General features: G+C 31.9%; 1 protein-coding gene and 2 long non-coding RNA genes across 5 annotated transcripts; 1 reads left to right on the forward strand and 2 right to left on the reverse strand.

The window, feature by feature from the left end:
- Positions 1-652: 652 nt before the first annotated feature.
- LOC128034650 (uncharacterized) lies at positions 653-2,400 on the reverse strand. The gene is made up of 3 exons (XR_008190780.1): positions 2,340-2,400; positions 1,783-1,867; positions 653-917 (listed from the first exon to the last, which is right to left on the reverse strand). It is a non-coding gene; the product is annotated as an uncharacterized LOC128034650 (long non-coding RNA).
- Positions 2,401-8,375: 5,975 nt separating this feature from the next.
- On the forward strand, positions 8,376-13,586 carry LOC105787842 (uncharacterized). Of its 2 annotated transcripts, XR_008191930.1 has the most exons (3): positions 8,399-8,638; positions 8,876-13,133; positions 13,247-13,586. It is a non-coding gene; the product is annotated as an uncharacterized LOC105787842 (long non-coding RNA). The 2 variants fall into 2 exon arrangements; XR_008191929.1 differs by lacking the exon at positions 13,247-13,586 and having other exon boundaries at positions 8,376-8,638; positions 8,876-9,780.
- Positions 13,587-14,561: 975 nt separating this feature from the next.
- LOC105787843 (FCS-Like Zinc finger 6) lies at positions 14,562-16,138 on the reverse strand. 2 transcript variants are annotated; one of them, XM_012614413.2, is made up of 3 exons: positions 15,615-16,138; positions 15,177-15,290; positions 14,562-14,873 (listed from the first exon to the last, which is right to left on the reverse strand). In XM_012614413.2, exons 1-2 carry the CDS (start codon positions 15,926-15,928, stop codon positions 15,209-15,211), a joined length of 396 nt encoding a protein of 131 aa, XP_012469867.1. In that variant the 5' UTR covers positions 15,929-16,138; the 3' UTR covers positions 14,562-14,873; positions 15,177-15,208. The 2 variants fall into 2 exon arrangements, with proteins under 2 accessions (XP_012469867.1, XP_052481183.1); XM_052625223.1 differs by lacking the exon at positions 15,177-15,290 and having other exon boundaries at positions 15,615-16,137.
- Between the last annotated feature and the right edge of the window lie 7,058 nt (positions 16,139-23,196).

A 23,196-nucleotide genomic window follows, 5' to 3' on the forward strand; every position in this document is an offset into this window, starting at 1 on the left:
ACAATGTTCACTATCAACTTAACTCAAACATTTAATAAGTCAAAACATTTCAAAGAACCAAACCCATATATCAAACATAATTTGCCTTTCTCATTAACTCATCTCAAATGTACATATATGCATAATACATAACAACCATTTTGATTAACACTTTAACTAGACAAAATCGGATCCATACATGATAACATTACCTATCATGAAATAAATAACAAATGTCATATACAAGACTAATTTAATGATCTCTTATTCGACTAATACATAATTAAACATATAACCAAGATTTTTATCAACTCCTTCTATATACCAATACCAAAATCAAGCATAACCACTATTAAATTTTAAACTCAAATACTACGTTTCAATCAACTTACATTTTATTTTACCAAGCTAAAAACGAACCAACTAACAAACCATTCATCAAACTCAGAGGTACATATGTCGAATCACAACTAGTTCATAACCATCACACATAAATTATTTATCCAAATCATCCAATACAACACATTTATTTATTACCTTATATTAACTTATGTCATTTAATACTCTTATCAAAATGAACATCAACTAAGTCAACAAAATAAATCTTAAGGATTTCCCAACATATCATAAATATAGACCATGACCGAATAATTTAAAGTCATTGACAATTACATTAAAAACTTCACACATACTTACCAATACTAAACTATCATAACTTAAACATTATAATCCACATATCAAAATAATAAGCCATTTTCGCATAGCCTATACATGCCATACATGCCATACATGCCATACATTCAAACATAAATCCAAAAGGTAGTATAGCCTATACATGCCATAACTTCGAAATTTAATTTTTTTAAAGTACCGATAAACAAACAATAGTGTGATAAACTCCACTGAAGATCCCCGAGCTCGTAACTAACCTCCAAAATCTATAAAACAGAGACAAACATACACACAGAGAGTAAGCTATTATAGCATAGTAAGTCATAAGCAAATATATAACAACAAATACACAATAACATTATTTTAGTAAGGTCAAATTAATTTAATCTCAATCAAGAACATCTAATCATGTATATAATTCCGTATAACATTTCATAAACTTTCACATTTCATAGTCTTAAGACCGAATACTTATATATTCAATCACAGAATTATCATTTACTTCAAAATTACTTTCGCATCACAAAATCGAATATATGCACATTTATACGAGTAAACACATATATCACACTTTAATTTCATACACATATATCATTAGGCCGAATTTAAACTTGTATTTTAAACACATATAGTTTACTTTGTAACATGTATAACATATAACATCATTTCAACTACCAAAACTTACCTTATTTTCAAATAGGTAATAATTATCACATACCTGATCATTTTAGCTCTTATTACACATTCGATCACATTTATCATTGCCCGTTGAACCATTTAAAATTAAATAGGATACTCGGATAATCATACATATCATACAATGCCAACATCCCAAACGTGGTCTTACATGTAATCACGTAACGATGTCGCTGTCCCACACATGGTCTTACTCGAAATCACATCTCGTTGCCTCTGTCCCACATAGGTTCTTACACAAGAACACTTATTGAAATTCTTATGATTCGTACAAGACTTTTGGACGTCATATTTCGATCAAACCAAACTTGTACACATTGTTTCCATAAATATATATACATTCGGCTAACTTATATATATGCATATAAATACAATTCAACATTTTAAGTTTAAATGCATTCAAAATTAACAACATTTATATGCTTATAAACTTACCTTGGACAAAAACGGACGAATCGGGATGACTATTCCACAACTTTAGATTTCCTCCGATCGAATTACAATTTCCTCTTTTCTTGATCTAAATTAGTATAATTTAAACTTATTTAATCACATATTCAATCAAATTTATCCAAAAACACATAAATGGGCAAATTACACTTTTTCCCCTAACTTTTCACATTTTTCACAAATTAGTCCCTATTTCACAAAATAAAAAATAAACAAAATTTCATTGCCCAATAGCTTGGCCAAATATTCACTAAGCTCATATAAGTCCATGCATTTCATTTATTTCACATTTTATCCCTTAATTTATTATTTTTGCAATTTTGCCCTAATTACTCAAAATCATCTAAAATTCAAATACAACATATGTTTATCCATTTCATATATTTTATTTTCTAGCATCAAACAACAAAAATCACAAGCTTTCAACAATGGCAAAACACAAAATCATCATCAAATTCAAAAATTCAAGCATGGGTCGAGTAGTATTCGAAGCAACAATCTCAAAAACATAAAAATCATTAAAATTCGAGCAAAATTCATACCTAAATTTGAGCTTCAAAGTGCCGAATCTTTAAAGCTTTCAAATGTTTCTTTTTCTCTTCATTATTCGGCCAAAAGATGAATATAATGGCCATTTTATGTTTTTGTTTTATTTTATTTCTTATTAATATGCGATTTTACCTTTTTAACCTTAATGAAATAATATAAAAACTTAAAAATAATTGCTCACTACCGTTCATTCTATCATTTAATGGCCTAATTTCATTTTAAGGCCTACACATTAAAAGAACATAGCAATACAGCACTTTAACAATTAGCAAGTCACTTTTTCATTTTATGTTATAAAGTCCTTTTTATTAAATCAGACACTCAAACGATAAAATTTCAAAATGAAAATTTAGCACACACAAATCACACAGTAAAAACACCAAATATAATTTTAAAATATTTTTCTGACTCAGATTCATGGTCCCGAAACCACTGTTACGAATAAGGTCAAAAATGGGCTGTTACACACCAACACTATAATGATTTCTATTTGTTTATTATTCTCGTTCAATTCCTCGTTGGTAAGACTTCAGGTTACCCTTTGGTCCCGTGTTTGAATCCCTGGGAGTGCAAATGGGAATACTTTTTCTATTTCCTGGTGGTGCCACCCATGTGGTGGAGTTTGGATAAAATTTGAACTCTAAGGGAAAATCTGATAGGATAACTAATTAGATTTAATGGAGGTAATAAGTAGCTTTTTTTAATTAATTATCCTAGACTTCTCCCCAATTTCCTCACACGTCTATCACATTCCCTTTTTCTTTCCATGTTCTATTTTCCATTTGTTTTTGAAGACTGGCTTTCTGTCATTTCTCTGTTTTGGATTTTCCTTCCTTGTCGTACATCTTTTTACTATTTCTTTCCTTCTTTCATTCTTTGCTCTATTTTCTTGTTGCCTGTTGTATTGCTAGAAGTTTTTAATTAGAGATCCTCCGCTTGGTACGATATTTATCTCCGTAAGTAGTTTCTGTTAAATTTTAGATAATGTTGTTTTCGTTTCGTGGGAAAGGTTTGGAAGAGCCTTTGTGTTTGTGGGATTTAATCTAATTTTTGGTCTTGGTGTACTATTAGAGAAGTTCGCGAATCATACGAAATTCTTCTAGCGAGATAGGAGAGTTTTTGGGGCTGTTGTTACTGTTTGGGTAAGTAATCGTACGCCGAAGGGCTAGTTTTTGGAGTTAGGAGCAAATATTCAATCGTTCGTAGTTGAATTGATGACTCGATTTTGTTTTTTATTTCTAATTTGTCCATCTTAAACGATTATTTTAGGTACTAGAATTACAACAGTTGGTTTTACATCAAAAAGTGACTAGGTGTGCAATGGAAACCTCAAAAAACGAATGACGCGATGTCGAAAAGCTCATTATCGACATTGCACAACTGTGTGCTAGGCCGTGTGGGTCACATGGGTTTGGTCATTTGGGTCGTATGCGCCACATAAGTGTGTGTTAGGCAGTGTGGACCACACAGGCATAGCCAATTAGGTCGTGTGGGCCACACGGGTGTGTGTTCCAATTTTTGTAAAATTTAGGTAGGTCCGTATTAGAAGTGTGATTTGAGATTAGTCACTCCTTAGGCTCTGAAATGTGTTATGTATGATTTATAGTTATGAAATCTACTATTCTGCCTCTGTTTATACGATTTCTAATAGCATGATTTTATAATCTGATGTGTTAGCATGTATGACATGTAAGTATTTGATATCTAATTAGTATTGCTTGAGCTGGGTGGGATATTGATAAGACAGATGAAATGTTGACAACTTAATAAACTGTCTTATTTGTGGCTAAGACCACATATCTGTTTTGGTGGCATTGCCATACTATCTATTTATGGCAGCTTGACTGCACTGATCTGAAAAATGACATATGCTCACTTATAAGTGTGTGGGGTTGGATGGGTATTTATTACCTTAACTTAGGATCAGACGACGTACGGGAACCGTGACTAGATTTTCTATAAAAAGACTTTGTGTTTAAATGGACTTTTTGGAACTGTAATTGTTTTCAGACTTTATTTTCACTTTGATATGATTTTGGTTGGATTTAGTAATAATTTATTTTAAAACTACAGCACTATCAGTTTTTACAACTAAAACACGGTTTTCAAAGTTCATTAACACAAAAGTTTCCACTGCAAAATATAGTATTCACTTAAATGTCTTTTCGAAGTAAAATAAATATTTTTAATATTTACCTAAAAAGCAAGAAACGATTTGTCAAAATTAATACTGTCAAAACACATGATTCTAAAATCAAATTCTAGGTTTAAAGCAAGTTAAGGTAATTCCTCAAAATTCAACCATAATGTCTATACCGAGTGTGAGGTGTTACATTAATATTCCCATCCACTTCCTCAAATTGTAATATGAATTAAAAGAAATTTCAATATCGAAGTTACACGCAAGTATCTACATACATATGTAAACTTTAATAAAGGTTATTTTTTTATAAATGATATTTGATAGATTGACATAAATTTATACTCGATAATTGAATTAAATGATGAAATTTGATTAGAATTTCTTTAAAAATAAATATAAATATTTTTTTCCTTTTTTAGTAAAATGTTATAATTTTCTCTTTTTTGGCAATATACAATAAAAGGGACATACCCACTGTCGAAATTATTTTTTGATTAAACAAAAAATTTGTTGTCGACTTTAAAAACGAGAATTGGAGTCGCCACCGATCTTTTAATAATGTGTGATTGGATCATCTTGAAAATAATTTTAGGTCTACAAATTTTGAGAAAATAGGTTCGGGAGTCGATTACGCACGAGGAAGGGTTAGCACCCTCGTAACGCCCAAAATTGGTATCGAATTGATTGTTTAATGTCTTAGTATCGAGAATTTGAAAAGATTTTAAAATACGATCCTTTGAACAGAAAATTTGAATAAAATGAATTGGACGATGAGGCTCACTTATTTTAAAGAAATAAATTGTCACATTCAGTAAGTTAGAGTGCAACATTTTAAATCCTCAAAATTAAGTTTATCTCTTGACTTTTAAAACCTACGCATTTTGAGAAGGATATTTGATTATTCGGGTCAAATGAGAAAATCAAAACCCAGTAAGTTAGGGTTCGTTTCCACAAAATTCCTAAGTATCGAATATTTCCTTTATTTTCATTTGTCAGAAAAATCCTCGTCTCGAGAAAACAACATGTCATATCCAATGCGTTAGGACACAACGTATCGAATTCCCGAGAATGAGCTTTTTATTTATGTTTTAAAAAGGATACTCGATTTCTTAGATACAGCGAGGAAGATTGGAATCCAGTAAGTTAGGACACAATCTTTTCGAGGATCTCAAATTTCGAGTGCCGCGTTATTTTGAAAGCTTTTTGAATAAAAATGCTTTTGATGTTTAAATGATATGAAACATAACCTTTTAAGCGAATAAAATGCGATAGAATGATAATGTACAACGTGAATTGGTTATTCATAAATTCAAATATACATTAATGAATACAAACAATCAATTAATACAATCAAGGAATACCGTCCGCATGAGAGTAGTGATTACGTGTAAATATTAACATTTAAAAGCTAATGAATTAAAATCAATAATGTACATGTATATATATACATATATATATATATATATATATGAAAGTATACATATAAAGAAAATAAATACACATATATAAAAGTTTGAAATAAATCAAAAATAGAGTTAGAAAAATTACATAAAATAATAGTATCCCAATAAATTTTAAAACAAATATCATGTAAGAAGAAAATCAAATACATAAAATAATATACATATATTAATTTAAATAAATAATACACATGGAGTGAAAAACTTGATATAAATAATATATATATATATATATATATAAAAGTTGAAATAAGCGAAATAAATTAAAATAGGGTCCTTTAAAAATTTTTATATGTGTGTATAGATAAATAAAAAGATATAGTATGAAATCAATAACATATTCTATATGAGTATATGTTTAATAAAATGATTTAATATAAATTGTATATAGGTATAAAGTAGTATTGTATAAAAATGTTAAAACTTAAAATAATATTACATGATAACATAAAATAATGTATATACGTAAGAAAAATGGTAATTAAATATATAAACTAGTGTAATAACAATATCAATAATAATATTAGTAATAATAACATTGATAATAATAATAAATTAATTAATAATCTAATTAATAAAGAAGCAAATAATCAAAAAAGGATGAAATTAAATTAAAAACAGATTTGAAGAAAAGAAAAAAATGAAAATAAAGTAAAGAGGCCAAATGTAATGCGCGAATAAATTGGGGGACCAAGTGGGAAATAATCCTCGTCTCTCCAAAACGCGGCGTTTTGATATGGATCAAATTGGAATAAAACCTGGAATGCGCGGCCAAATCTAAATAAAATAAACGGATGAATTTGAAATAGTTATAAAAAGAAAGGGGTCCGTTTGTGCAAATTTTCCCTTGCACTATAAAATGTGTGGATCCTTCCCCGGGTCAGGTCACCGCGTGGGTCAAGAGCCACTTAACGGCATCGTTTTGGCGCTACGGCTTTAACGCAAAACGGCACCGAATTACACTATTATTTAAAAAACAATTAGATAAAACAAATCAGTTGTTGCCTATGTTTTAAAAAAACTGTGCTTGCTCTCTGCTAGGGTTTCAACCTAGTTTCTGCCACCGTTCACAAGCCGAAGTGAAAGCCCTCTCAACTCCGATTTTGATGGTGTAGACGGAGGCCGACGACCAACTAGCTGAGGTAAATCCCCTTCTTATTTGCTTTTCCCTTTTTTAAAACAGTAACCAAAACGTAGAAAAAAAAAGAATTGGAAAAGAAATAGTCAAAAGAAAACCCCTTTTCCCTCTGGCGCCGTAACCCCGAAGACCTCTCCGACTCCGATTTCAAATGGAATGAACGGAGCCCTGACGGTGCGCTTACGATGGTAAGAACCTCTTTTCTTTTTTTCTTTTTCTATTTACCCACGATTTACCGAAATCGAAACCTCAAACTCCCGACAGAAAACGAAAAAGAAAATGAAAGAACAGTCACCTTTTGAACAATTTTTGCTTTTGATTTTCTTTTCTTAATTTTTTTGTATTGATCGTGCCTCCAAAATACAAGGTTCGAATCTTGGCTTATATAGCCGAAGATACAGAATAAAAATAAGAAGAAAAAATACATAGTCCTTTTTTATGTTATTTCGTTTCTTTCTTTTTTGTTGTTTCTTTGTCTGTGTGCTACAGGTACGGAGGCCAGCTGGAGTGTACGAAGGCAAAGGCTGGGTCTTGGTTGCTGCGGCGCTGGGATCTCCTAGGGTTTTCTGTTTGTGATTTTTTTTGTTTTGGGCTTTAATGTAATTGGGCCGAGGTATTTGGGCCATTGTAATTGGGTTGTTTTTGGACTGTTATTTTATTTGGTTTTTATTTTTATTTTGATTTGATTTTTATTTATTATGGGCCGGGAAAATATTGGACCTTACACCCACATCACACTTGCACACACTATGTTCAAAAGAAGTTGCCCAAACAAAAGTCTATCACTTATTCCGGAGGTTCGAAATACATATCCACTTCTTATTGGCTTATTATTCACCTTTTTAGGTGTGTTTGATAAACCATTAAAACATATAAAATGAAAATTTTCAATCATTTAATTTTCTAAATGTGTTTGATAATCATATTAATTGTTCACTTCATATAAAATTTTCAACAAAATTGTTGAATATGATAAGTAAATATCTAGTTACTTATCACTTAATGTGGAAAATATTAAATTGATTGTATTTTTCAAAGTTTTATTTTGAAATAACATATTTCCTTATTTCATTAAAAATAAAATATTCAAATTTTATGTTTTAATTTTTAACCAAAACTATTCAAAATAAAATAAATGATACATTATTATTTTTTGAACTAATAATCAGACTGGGCTTCATTTAATATATAAAACAAAATTAAATAACAAACAGTCCAAAAAGAAATAAAACATAATCGGAAAAATTGGCCCAAAACTTAAAATGGCCCATGGAGAAAACACCCTAAACATAATTCAGAATAATCTAGAATAACACAAATATCACCAAAAATTTGCCCAATCAAAAATCACTAATGCCTGTCCTGTCTATCAGCCATCATTTCTCTCTTTATGACGGTTTCAGTTCTCAGGAAAGCTTTATCACCAAAAAACTTATTCATCTACTTTGAGGCTTTCCTTCCTTATTTCTTCTCCGACCATTCTCAATTCAGTTCTAGCACCTTATCGGTTTCCTTTTGGTTTTTGGCATATTTAGGGACGCTTTTAACCAGGTACACCTCCTCTTTTTTTTTTCAACGATTCTGTTCCTAGTATATGTGCTAAAACGTTTGCTGATCTCGAAGTATATATGAACACAATTTCTAGATCTAGCTATTATCTGTTGACTATAATGTATGTATACTCCTACCTGCGATTTATCTTGACTTTTTGTCTTGTATTTTTTGATTATTGATAATGAGTCACCTTCGATAATGATCTCCGACCACTGCAATTCGATTCCTATTTAGACTACTTCATGACATGCAAGCGCTTCAGCAGCGAAGGCAGAGGCCACCTCTTGATGAATTTCTAAACAAGATAAGAGGACGGTCCCTTCATTGTTTCTAGCCACAATCCCCGAAGCCGATTGGAAATGACGCCCATCGTATGCTCCGTCAAACTTGATTTTTACGGACTTACCAGGTGGGTAAGTCCATTTTCTAAACCCCTTTAAAATTATGGAAATTCTTCTTTCAACACCATTTAATTCGATACTATAATTATTAACGAAGCTCGCTATTTCCTGACCAGTGCTACTTTTCTTATCTTGCAATCTAGCATTCTTTTCTCCCCAAATGGTCCATAGCACACAGCAGAAAAGTCGGTATTGAAAAAGGGGATATTGAACAAAAACCTAGGTAAACCACTGTAAAAAAATCCATAATAGAATCCATTACAATATTCGGGATTGGTAATGTTTTCCAGACTTCCTCTGAAATAAGGCATTCGTGGAAAAGGTGATCAATTGTTTCTGCTATTTCTCCATATCGGGGGCAAGTTGTAATGTTAACTAGCTTCCTGTGCTGCATGTTAACCCGTGTAGGCAAATAATTCTATGATATTTTCTAGATTGTAATCTTTATTTTAGTAGGGAGATTTTGGAGCCAAAGTTTTTTGTAAAAATTCCTGTAGTCGGTTTGTAAAGCATAAGCTCTAGGGTTTTCACCAGAATTTTGTAATAGTTTATAGGCGCTACGAACTGAGTAATCACCCGAAGATTCACTGCTCCATACAAGAAAGTCATCATGGGGTTCTTTCGCCAATGGGATAGGGAGGATTTTTCAGCATCTTACTCTGAAAAGGTGTTGACAATCAACTCTCGTTTCTATATTCTTTCATTACTATCAATTAACTCAGCAACTTTAAAATCTCATATATTATGAACAAACAAAGGTCATCTGAGATTTTCTGCGTCTAGAATCCAAGCATCATTATTAACTGAAACATTCATACTCGTACCCACCTTTCAACAAAGCCCTTTTGCCAAAATACACTTTGTCGCTCAGATACTTCTCCATATATAAGAACTTGTATTTCCTAATCGTGAATTTAAAAAATCATCATTTGGAAAATAATTTTCTTTGAGCACTCGCACAACTAGTGAGTTTGGGTTATTTAAAATCCTCCACCCTTGCTTCGCTAGTAATGAAATATTAAACTGAGCCATACTTCTGAAACCCATTCCCCTCTCTTCTTTTGAACGACACATATGCTTCCATTGACACCAATGTATTCCTTTTTTCCCATGACCTTTTTGCCACCAAAACTTAGCGAAAATGTTTTCTAATTCCCCACATAAAGATTTCAATAGAAGAAAGCATGACATAGTATAAGTTGGTATTTCTTGGAGTACTGATTTTATGAAGACCTCATTACCTCATTGTGATAGTAGCCTTGTACTCCATCCTTGAATTCGCAAGTAAACCCTATCTTTGAGATTTTGAAAGGACTATTTCTTTCGTCTTCCGACCACATTAGGGAGTCCTAAGTATTTTTCAAGATTTCTTGAGCTTCTCACACCTAATAATGTCAAGATTTCTTCTTTTTTCCCTTCTATTGTGTTCGAACTATAGAAGATCATTGATTTATTAAAATTCACACATTTGCCTGAGCATCATTCGTATTCCTTCATAATTTCTTTCAATATCAACGCTCCTTTATCTGTTGCTTCACCGAACAGAATACAATCATCTGCGAAAAGAAAGTGTGATATCTCTGGTCCCCTTCTGTTAGCTTTTGCTCCTTTTAACAAGCCATCTCTCATTGCCAATCTCATCAAAGATGAAAGTCCCTCACTACATATCAGAAAAAGGAAAGGACTAAGTGAATTGCCTTGTCGGAGCCCTCTAGTAGATTTAAAAATGTTTTCCCTTCTCCCATTAATGTTTATTGCATAAGAAACTGTGGAGATACGTGTCATTATTAGTGCCACCCATTCCCCTGCAAAGCCCATCTGTAGCATTACTTCTTTTAGAAAACCCCATTCAACTCTATAGTAAGTTTTGCTCATATCTAACTTCACTGTCATATATCCTTTTCTCCGGTACGCTTCTGATGAAAAGTGTGTAGAATTTCATAGGCTAAAAGCACATTGTCAGAAATTAATCTTCTGGGGACAAAAACACTTTGGGTAGTGTCAATACATCTTCTAATGACTTCTTGAAGGTGATTTGCTATTATTTTTGCCACAATTTTGCAAATAATTGTGCACAAACTAATAGGTCTAAAATTAACAAGACTTGTGGGATTTAGGATTTTTGGGATAAACACAATATCCGTCAAATTAAGAGAGTCAAAATCCTTGTCATCGTTCAAAATTCCCAAACAGAAAGTTTCGACATCTTTACCTACAATGTGCTAGAATTTCTGAAAAAATAATGTCGGCAAACTGTTAGAGCTTGGTGCTTTAGTAGGCCCTATTCCATTCAAAGCCGAATGAACCTCTTCTACCTTACAAGCTGATAATAGAGCTGTATTGATATCGAAGGAAATATTGATGTCAATGCTCGTTAGTAGGTGGGATAAATCCCCAATTCCATTAGACGAAAATAATTTCTAAAAAATTAAAGTAGCAGCCTCATTGATCTTTGTTTCGTCAGAAATTTCTCCTCATTCGTTTGATTCCAACCTAGTTACTGTGTTTATCCGTCTACAAACTAGGGCATACTTATGAAAAAAGGTAGAATTCTTATCCCCTAATTGAAGCCAATTGCCCCGTGCCTTTTGTTCCCAATACATTTCATCTTTATCAATCTCCATATTAAGTTGAATTTTGGTATCAATAAGCTTTGCCGTCGCATTTTCATCCCTCTCTTTCACCATTAGATTTTCAAGTTCCTTTGTGAGCTTTCTTTTTAATCCTTCTCGACATTTTTTAATTGTGCTTGCCCATCTCTTCAATTTGAGCTGCAACCTTTCAATTTTTTTAATTAGCGTGCCTATTGATGACTCCTAAGATTTCTTGATTTCTTATTCGATAGACTCCTCCATGGTCCACCATGCCTCAAATTTAAACCTTGGGATCCCTATACAAATATTTCCATTATTTGTATTAAGAAAGAGTGGACAATGGTCCGAAATCGAATGAGTTAAGTGTTGAATGTTGCCCTTTGGAAAAAGATGCAACCATTTTTCATTCGCAACTCCCCTATCAAGTCTTTCCTTAATGTTTATTTTCGATAGATTCCACCTTTCCTATGTAAACCAAACCCTCGAATACCCTATATCCATCAATTGGTATTCTTCTAAAGGCTCATAGAAGGCCTCCATTCTTCTCTCCTCCCTCAGTATGCCTCTACTTTTTTCAAAGGAATACATGATTTCATTAAAATCACCACTTACCAACCAAGGATGATTTTGTTCATGACCCAATTTCCTTAACAGATTCCACAAAACATTCTTGTTATTTACATAAGATGAACCATAAAACCTTATAAATCTCCATTCTTCATTGACATTTTCCTCCTTAATCATCACATCAATATGGCTTTTTGAGAAACTTCTTAAACTAATTGTAATATCCCCTTTCCATGCCAAACATAGCCCACCTCGAGAACCTTTTACTTCTACGTTAATCCCATTCATAAAACCACATCTCCTTCGAACCTTTTCCATACGTTTCTCATCAATTATTTTCTCCATTAAGAAGACCATTTGGAGGTTGTACAAATTTAGCAAATGCCGCAGCCTCCATACTGCCCTTGGACTCCTCAATCCACGGACATTCTAACTTATAGTTTTCATTGCGCCCGGTCGGCTTACCTTTTGGCACCCACCGATCCATAAAAGTGGGGATCACAAATTTGTTTCGAGTTTCCTACCGACACAACTAGAGAAGCTTCAATTTGTATGTCTTTTCTTTCATGTTTCATTCTTTTTGGTCCGTCTTCGTAAGGATTTCCTGTACAACATTCTTCAGTTTCTAATTCTGCAGATTTCCTCTTCCTCATTATGATGTCTTCATTACTTTGATTCATCAAGACCACTGGAAATGTCTTTTCCAGCTTGTCTTCTTAACTAGATTTGATTTATCTTCCAACATACTATTTCTTTCATTCAACCTTTCAATTTTCTTTATTGCAGACCCTTCCTCCTGCTTCTTCTCCACTTTCTCTAATCCTGTTGGTTGTATTTTATCTTGTAAACTCCAAACCATAGCATTCTCATCTTCTGGTTGTTTAATAAACTCAGGTAGCATCTACGTGACCCCTATATAAGAACATTGAGGTATCATCTATTTTTAGAGTGCATTAAATTTCACATTCTCCTTCCCAATTAAATTTAGCTCACCTTTTAATGCTAAAGAGTATGGTGGATCGTCTCTATTTTTTTTTCTGCAGGAGTTAGCCCAAGGCAGTCTTTGAAACCATGCCCCATTCTTCCACATCCAAAGTAGAAAATCGGTAACTTCTCATATTTAAAGGAGACCCACGATTTCTATTAATTATCGATTGAGACGAAAATACCTCTAAGGAGGGGTTTCTGCAAATCCAATTTGATTCTAAGGCGACACAAATCTCCATTGATTTCAGATTTAATTACTCCTCCAAAAGTAACCCCAATGGCATGAAATAGATCTTTTTTATCGAATTCTGATAAACACGATCCGATCTTAATCCAAAACAGGGAAGAATGAAGTCAAATCTGACTTTTTTCAATCGGTTTAACCAACTGATCAAACAGTACAAGCTTTTTCCAAAACAACCATGGTCATCCTTCCATAACTGTCTCTAGATCTTCTTCAGTATGAAACACAATTAGAAAAAGATTTTGCCCTGCCAACTGAATCTCAAATTTTTTCCTCGTCTTTCAGATGCTTTTCATCTGTGCCCTAAAACTATTCGGATTTTAGGATTTTTCTGCCCATATTGTGCAAAGCAGAGTTGGTTTCACGTTTGGTACCACCATCGAACACTTAACATATAATTGGATGAGTTTTTCTTCCAGAAGGGAGATCTCATCGCCTCTCACCCTATCGTCGCCACCACTTTCCTCCATCCCAAGCGGCAGTAGTTACTACTTTCACTAGGATTCTAAGCAAAGCACTCTTGGCTCTTTTTCCTTAATTATTCGTAAGGTTTAAATGTAAGTTTAAATTAGACATTATTAGTAAGATTAAAATTATAAAATAATGATTTTTCAAAAGTAACGATATACTATTATCAAGCAAAAATAATTACATTTAGTGTTTAACTTTTAATAATATATCAAATAATTTTATAATATAAATTCAATGATTATAAAATTTAATATTAAAATTTAGTACTTAATTTTCAACTCTTACACGTTTACTTTTATTTTATTTGGAAATGCTAAAATGAAAAAAAACAAAACAAAGAAAATATGCATGAGAAAATTAAAGATATAAAATAGTTAAAAGTAAAAAAGAAAAAGAAGGTAAAGTCCCAAGTTTGAGATTTTCTAATTAATCCAATTTTTTTCTCAAAGAAAATCTTTAACTTTGTTCATTGTACTAAAATGGCAACAATATGAATAGAATTAAGGTGATAAATATAAAGTTATGTTTGACATTAGATTTTGATAAAGAAAATTATAATTTAAAGATGAGATTTTCTTTTATTGTAATGATTCATTTGTTTGTGACATTAATAATTGATGGGTTGAATATATAGTGGAAGTAGTGATGGTGGTAGTAAAAAAGGAAACTATATAAGAAAGTGTTATAACATTGGAATCCATATATAAGAACCTCAAAGCTTTGGCTATTTGCATCACCATCCACTTCTTTATAATAATTTAACTGCACCCACGATTATATATGACGAAAGCCCATTGATTTCTACTCTTCTTCTACTGAGGCTGGCTGGGTTTGGATTTTGGCTTAATTCCTATCGAAATTACTCATTCATCTACTTTCTTCAAAGTTCAAGCAGCAATCACAAGCTTCGCTTTAGAAGTCTTGGAGGAGGTGGTGGTTGAAGAGGAATGGGCATGGCGGTCTTCTTTCTTTGAAGTATTAATGTTTATGTAAAAATAGAACGTTAGTAATGATAATATATCGAAAAAAATAATAAATAAATAACATACAGATTTTTATGTATAAACCGTTTCGAGAAAAAACCATGGGCAAAGGAGAAGAAAATTCATTATGTCAAATTCAAATAATTACAAGAGAATTTTGATATAGGTAGAAAAAAAACCTAATTTTAATAAAAGTCAAATATATTATGTTAATAAATGCTAAATATGTTATACTCATAAAAACTAAATCTTCTTTCTAGAAGATATATTTTGTTTAACTTAACTTACAAATAATCTCTTAGAATTTGGTTCAAACAACTCTAGCCGTTTAACTTTTCTTTTCTTTCATCTTGCTTCATCTGTTTTTCTCTACACTCTTGACTACAAAACGCTGTATCCCCCCTGCAATAATGTTATTCTTTTTCATTATTTGACAAATAATTCAACCCAAATATTGGCTTTAATTCTCTGTTAATAATTATAATTCTACATATAACTTCTAGATACCATATATTAATATAAATTTAAAAAAAAAAGGTAAGAAGCAAAGACGGAGTTCTAAGGGAGGTTTAAATGTTGTTTGGATGGAAAGAAAGAGAAATATAAATTTTTTCCCTTTCTTTTCTTGTTCATACAACTTTAGATTCAATCTTAATATATATGATCTGAATTTTCAATAAAATTTAAAAGAAAATAAATGAAACTGGATGAAAAGGAGAAGAATACCTATACATATATATGTCACGACCAGGAGCTAAGCGGCGATTACAAAGCCAACAAGCTCGCAAAAAAGGAGCAGCGGCAGTGGTGCCGCTGTCGATGACATGGCTAGTAAAAGAAGCTGGGTTTCTGGGCGACACCATGGCCAAGAAGCGTTGATCGTAACGGGAGTTAGCGTCGGGGGATTCATGCAAAGGGTGGATTTGAGGGGGAGGATGGGATATGATTGGGTCTTGGTGGTGGTCGACGACATCGACGGTGATGCCCGTCATGCTTGTCGTCCTCTTGATCGGCTGACGTGAGCGTTTTCCGAGCATCATCCTGCTATATATATGTATGCGTATTGGCTTAATTTCTCTCTTGTTTTTGCTCTAGTGAATAGCAAAGAGAGTGGGAATGGAAGGAAAAGCGAGGTGGGGGAGATAAATTAAGGGTGAGAGGATTGAAATGTAAAACATGGTTGATTATGCATATTTTAACCTTTAGGGAAGAATCGAGGGAATCTTTGGCACCCTCAGCTGGAAGTTTTTAAATACGAAAGAGATTCTTTTGGAGTTTTGGGAAGGTTAGTTATTTAATTAAATAAAAGTCCATTATTGCTATGTGTCGGGTTGCTGGCATTGCTTTTACAAGCCTTGACATTTTGTTGCTAATGTCCCATCTTTCTTTTCTCACCTTTGGAACACCCCTACTCCTTTTTCATCTCTCTACCAATCTTAGGAATTCCAATTTCATAATAACACTTTTAAAAGCTTTAATTTAAGTTTTAAATGTTTGATGTTGGTGTTAAAAATGTTTTTGAGAAATAAAATATGTTGTGAGTGAAAATATATATATTTAAATGGCATTTAAATTTGTTAATATTGTGACATTTCAATAAAAGATAATTTTGTTGATACATAGTATCAATGGAGGTAAATGAGGAGGAGATGGGCAGTATCGAAGAAGATCAGTTCAACCACTCTAGGGTTGAAAGCCAAAAAAAATAAAGACTCTTTTTTTCTCTCTAGACCCTGATACGTTAAGCATTCATCCTAAGTTTATTTACTTTTTTGGCTTTCAACCCTAGAGTGGGTGAACCGGCCTTCCTCGACACCGCCCCCTTTCCTCCTCCTTTGTCTCTGTTGATCCTGTGTATCAACAAATTTATTGTAACCTACTATTAGTATTTTGATATATGAAATATGAAATTTAAATATTAAAAAAAAACAATTATTTGTAAAACTTAATTTGAGTATATAAATTATATTTTAAATATATAACATTGGTTTCTAAAATATACAATTTGATTAACAATGGATTATAATTAGTTAAATATCTTAAATATAATTCATTCAACTCAATGAACTTTTGTTTCTTAGTATTAGGGGATCTTTAATTTCGCACTTTTTCTTTAGAATTTTGAGGTACACCCACTACAGTCTATAATATATAACTTAGCCTTAAATCATGGTCCAAATGCTACAATGTTGACAACTTGGGAAATCACTACAAAATTCCTAGGCTTTTAATATCAAATCTAACGTAATTTGGAGTTTAATTAATCTCAAATTTCATTGAAATTAAATTTAGGTTTGGTTTTAGTTGTCACGATAATTTGAGTTTCCTTAATTTAATTTTCCTCAAATTGAGCTTAATAAATGTTGCAGCTATATAGATCTAATTCGATTGAAAAGAATGAACAAAAGTGATTTAATTTATAATTTATAATATAAACGTTAGGTTAGGGAAACTTTTAAACAAATTAATCGTTTGTTGTTCATTGTATTATTGATTTTTCCATTTTAAAATTTTCTTTGCTATTCATAAGATTTATAACATTTATAAATAAAATTTTATTTTATTTAAATATTTTGTTAAATAAATTTATTTAAAAGGAAGGTTTGACACTTATAGAGGAAAAACGTTAAAATTTATATTAATTTATTTTTATTTTTCATAAGCAAGAAATATAAAAGAAAATTATATAATTACTTTATTTTTAAATATTAAAATTTAATTATGTATATCATAACTAACTCTTAACTTCTTATTTATTAAAGATTCCCTTTTTTTAATTAAATTTATGTGAATGTTTTTAAATGCTAAATATTTTTTTTTTAAATTCTCCTTTTTTCTCTAAGTCTGATTATTTTTTCTATTTTGTTTTGCTTAACCGCGATGTTAACTTTTGGGCCGGCTACTATCCACCTTTTTTCTCTCCCTCTCATCAATTTTCTCGTTTTTTTTTCTTATTCTCATTCACTCTATGTGTTTTCTCTCTTTTAGTTTGCAGATCTATTTTGTGGATGTCTCTGCTGTCTTCACAAGTTGTGATAGACAAATGACATTGCCTATCGTCACTGAAACTCCACCAGCCATCAACAGTTTCTCTTGGAAAGTGGGTGGCTTTTTATCAGCTTCTTAATTTGTTTCTATTTTGAAAGTATTTCAGAATAATAAATGATTTCACGAGTCGATTTGGACCCGTCTTAAGTTTTATATGTTCTTTTGTTTATTTTTATTATTTAGTAAGTTTTCACTTTTAGAGATTTTTGTTTACTTTTGTAGCACGTTTTTAGTCTTATTTTATGCATGTAATCTTGCTTTTACAAGTGATTTTAAGGATGGTTTTGTCGTCGTCCTCTCCAATTTAATTGATGCTCGATTTTTACCCGTCGCTTTGGACCGTTCAAAGTTGATTCCTTATCCTATTAAGTGTTTGCAATCACTCTAGATATATCATCCTTGAGTTGTGGCAGAGTCAATTGCCAATGTGTCATAATGTTCTATGATGCTGAGGTTGAAGCCTTTGTTGTATTAATAGAGCTTGTCATGTACCACTTACAACAAGTAATTATTAATTTTTTTTTTTTTTGAATTATATAGTTCCATTCTTTCAATTTCTTTTTTATTCGCGAAGGTTACCTTTCAACTATGAGTTGAAAAACTATTCAGTCTACTGATAACAAATTTGAAAGATGAACTTTTAGTTTTGAACTCTTATATTTAGTTGGTAAAAGGAATTTTTAGTTAATAAACGTTTATTTAATTTCAATGTAAAATAAGGAAGAAGAGAAAATAGAAAAGAAAGGAAAACATAAACATATAATTTTATATGAAAATGAACAGAATTAAACGTAAACGCAAGGAAGAAGAGAGCTATGGTGACGTGATGACTAGAAATTAGTTGTATCTCTAAAATTCATACTGACTTCAATAAAAAAATCAAAATTAAGATATTTATCAATGGATTAATTCTTTTTCGTAAGCACTTTCTAAAAAGATAAACGATTGGTCATGAAATCTTGTTTTATTTTGATGGGCAGAGATCAAATCCATTATCACATGGTTAAGGGATAAAGTAAACAACTACTGCGGATAATAATAGTAAAATAGAAAAAATTATCTTTAACATACTTAACTTTTTTAACTAACTAGAAATTTAATATTGATCAATAAAAAAATGTAAAACTATTTAGTTTTACATGGGTAAGTATTATAATTACCAATCAAATACTTGAACTAAAAGCAAACAGAATAAATTTCAAGTATGAAGATTGGAGGAATAATTGAAAAAAAGAAAAGAAAAAGAAATCAAGCTGGTGGACATCCAAAGCCACTCCTTCCAAGTTCTTGCATATGCCACAGCCTATAAATTATTACATAACTTCGTTGTCAGGTTTAACAATAATTGTTATTTTAATGATTTTACATTTGATATATCATCATAGTCAATATTAATAAGTATTTTATTATTTTATGCAATAATGCAACTAGATCTTGAGGGATTAATAAATGGAGCCGATGGCCCCTCTAAGTAGCAAATAGCTGGCCACTAATTATCGTATTTTGAAGTCTCTTTCTTCATAAAATAAAATAAATCAATTAAGCAGTTTAAGCCTTGCTTAATGCTTGTTAAGAAAATCCTTTGTTTTAAATCTTTTTTTGTGTTATGGTTTGAAAATCTCAAGGCTAATGTTGGAGTATTGGGTGTCAAGCCATCTCCGTGCTTCCTGCCAGGGTTTAATAATAAAATTGTTTACTTTAAATAAAAAAACACCGTTTATGTAGACTGAAACTTGGACAAAAGATTTCACAAATTTGGTCTCTCTTCCTTCAAAATAACTATTTAATAATTACATTATTTTGAATGACCTACGATTTTGACCGTCAACAGGTTTAACATTGAGTTAAAGTATTTTTATTCGATTTTATCTTTGAATTTTATTTTTCAATTTTAATGAGAGTCCGTGTTAATAAAAATGGCACTTCACAAATTTCTCTCTAAATGATCAAAATTACCTCAACAAACATGTATTTTCTTAGAGTTGAGTGACTCAAATCCTTATTAAAATAAAATACAGTGGTAAAATAAAATAAAAGTAAAATTCATATAGAATTATACTTCTTTTATTTTACATTGATTAGAATAAGGTTTTTCAACCTTACTATACTTTATCTAATTGACATTGATTAGAATAAGGTTTTTTCAACCTATAAATAGATGTAGTCTAAACTCCTCTTGTATCATTCAAATTCAACATTAGTAAATTTTCTTCTCCCCTACCCGTGGTTTTTTCCTGAAAGGGTTTCCACGTAAAATCTGTGTGTTTTTATTTTTTCCTTCTTTTTACTTTGAGATCATTCTATATTGTCATTATCAATGTTAGTTTTTACAAACTGGTATCAGAGCTTTTCAGGTTGCTTATCTTGATCACGGTAATAGCGACATTGAAGTATGATATTCTGCTGTTGGATCGCAATACCAGATTCATGTTGTGGCAAATAAAGATGCAAGCAGTTCTTGCGCAAATAGATTTAGAGGATGCCTTGCTAGGGGTAAATAAGATGCCTTCAATATTGAAGGATAAAGAGAAGAAGCGTAAAGATCGAAAAACTTTAAAGCAATTACATCTACATTTTTCGAATGAAATTCTACAAGACATGAGGAAGGAGAAAACCGCTGCAAATCGATTTTAGTTGCACCTTTCATATGAGTCCCAATTAGGATTGGTTTACAATATATGAAACAATGTTTGAAGGTGTTGTTTTGATGGGAAATAATGCTTCATGTAAAATCACAGGTATTGGCACGATCAAAATTAAAATGTTCGATGGAGTCGTCAAAACACTTAGTGGGATATGATATGTACTGTAATTGAAGATGAATTTGATTTCATTGCGTAATCTTGATTCAAAAGGGCACAAGTAAATAACTGAAAGTGGGGTTTTATAATTAGCAAGGGTGTAACACCCTAAACCCGGCCTAGACATTATGGTCGAATCTGGCGATGTCACATGGAATGGGATTTGAAGATAAGATTGTCGAGTTAAAATCGTTACAGTTAGTTAGCTTTTATTTACTTCAAAAAAAATAAGTGCTAGTTGATTTGCTTTAAAACTTGTCCCTTAGCGGAAGCTTTTGTAACCAATTAATTTAGGGAAAATCATTTATATTTACGAAAACCTTAGTTTTTAGACAAATCGTGTTTTGTTGAGTTGCAGTTTAAAAATAATCCATAAAAACAGTATAAAGTCCCAAATTTAAAGCCAACCAATCCATAGTCCAAAATTTATATCAAAAACACCAAATAAGTACTAAATTCTAGACATTAACGGAAAATAGTCTAAAATTTATGTGTGGCCACTGTCGAGCCCTTCGCTGCACAGACCTGTCAAGTCTGGGGAATATCTGTACAGATTAGATAGAAAAAGGTGAGTGTTCATAAACTCAGTATGTAATCCCCACAGAAAACATGCATACAGATATTCAACAGCATTCTATTAGATACAGTCTGGGGCCTGGGCCCATCATAGAATTAGTTTGGACCTTAGCTCGTTCAAATACAGTCTCAGAAATACATTAGGGCCTTGACCCATATTAGATACAAAATGCAGATACAGTAAATTAGAATCCTACCCACCAACCTCTACACATCATCTCCGTCCAACCCTACACACCATATGGGGATTAAATCAACTCACCCATCCCTACACACCATGCTGTACCGAAATGCGGCACATAATCAGAAAGTTGCAACTGAGCTGCCAGATAACAGGCTTAATAGCCTTTCAGACACTTCCTCCAAATATCATCAACCCACCCCGATGCAATGCATCATGCAAAATATGCCATGCCATTATGCAATTAATAGTACATATATTCAGATATCATAAGTCATGCTCGGTATAGAAATCAAACAGACAGATCACACATATAGGGGTCTAAGTAAAGCTTACTGACCCTACAGTAGGTCCACAGTCGACTTGGACGACCCGTGTAACCTTACAGAACTTTTCAGAAAAATGGGCTCACACGCCCATGTGGCCTGCCCGTGTGGCCCATTCGGCCAAATTACCCTTGGTCGCATGGTCCATTTTTAATGTAACATGTGCTAGCTAAATATTCATATATATTTTCACTATTTACTTATACGTTCCTTCAAAGCTGTCTACTTGAGTCACTGTTACTAAATTATTTATATCTTGAGCCACAGAATTCCAAATTAAGATTTGCTCAATGTCTTTAAAACTAGACTCAAATACCTTTCTACCATAAAATTTTCAAAATTTTTGGTTCATCCAATAAGTATAGTAAAATCTTCAAACTTACCCTTGTTTTGTTGTCTGACAGCTTCAACCTTTCTTTACTAAAAATTAATTATCTCTCAGTAAAAAATTTGGATGATATTTCCATTTGTTTCTATTGAAAATAGACTTATTAATAATTTAAACATGTAAATTTTAACCCCTAATTATTTTTCTCCAATTTTTGATGATTTTCCAAAGTCAGAACAGGGGAACCTGAATTCATTTTGACCTTGTCTCACAAAATTTATTATATCTCACGATTTACAATTCTATTACTTACATCGTTTCTTCTATGAGAAACTAGACTCAATAAGATTTAATTTCATATTTGTTCATTCTCTAATTCGATTTCCACAATTTATGGTGAATTTTCAAATTTAGCCTGCTGCTGCTGTCCAAACAGTAAGCAATTTTGACTTTTTGTCGAACCCCATTTTCTGTGTTTCGGGTACATACCTAGTTTTGTTTGATGCTAAAACAGTCCTTGAGCACTCCAAAGCCTATAATTGAACAAATAACACTAATTTAATCTCCTATAACGTGATCCCAAATCGAACTCGTATCGAGGTTTTAACCCATAAGCGACTAAACCTTACCTTAAACTGATAAACAATAATTCCCATACAAACTAAGACTCTGATTGGTGATTATCCCTTGAACCCTCCCCTAATTGGCATAAATAAAACACTTCAGAAGAAAGTTAACAAATGGAGACAAATCACTTATCTAAAACTTACCGAACGATCGTAGACAAACGTGGAGCGACACGAGGCAGAGTGGGAAAAGAAAAATCAAGAAGATGAAGGGTAACAAAGAACAGAAATTCGACAGCAATGAAGAGAAAAACGACAAGAGGGTGGAGGGATAATGGGAAAAGTAAAAAACAAAAAACAAAAAAAAGACAAATAGAATATTTGATAACCACCCTAATCCCTTATTTCTCTCCTTCAAACTCCCCACTAAATCCACTACTCAGATTTTTAGTCCATCTCAAACTCTCCTGGACGCACGAGCA

Source organism: Gossypium raimondii, chromosome 2, assembly GCF_025698545.1.
Source record: "Gossypium raimondii isolate GPD5lz chromosome 2, ASM2569854v1, whole genome shotgun sequence".
Classification (NCBI taxonomy): Eukaryota; Viridiplantae; Streptophyta; class Magnoliopsida; order Malvales; family Malvaceae; genus Gossypium; species Gossypium raimondii.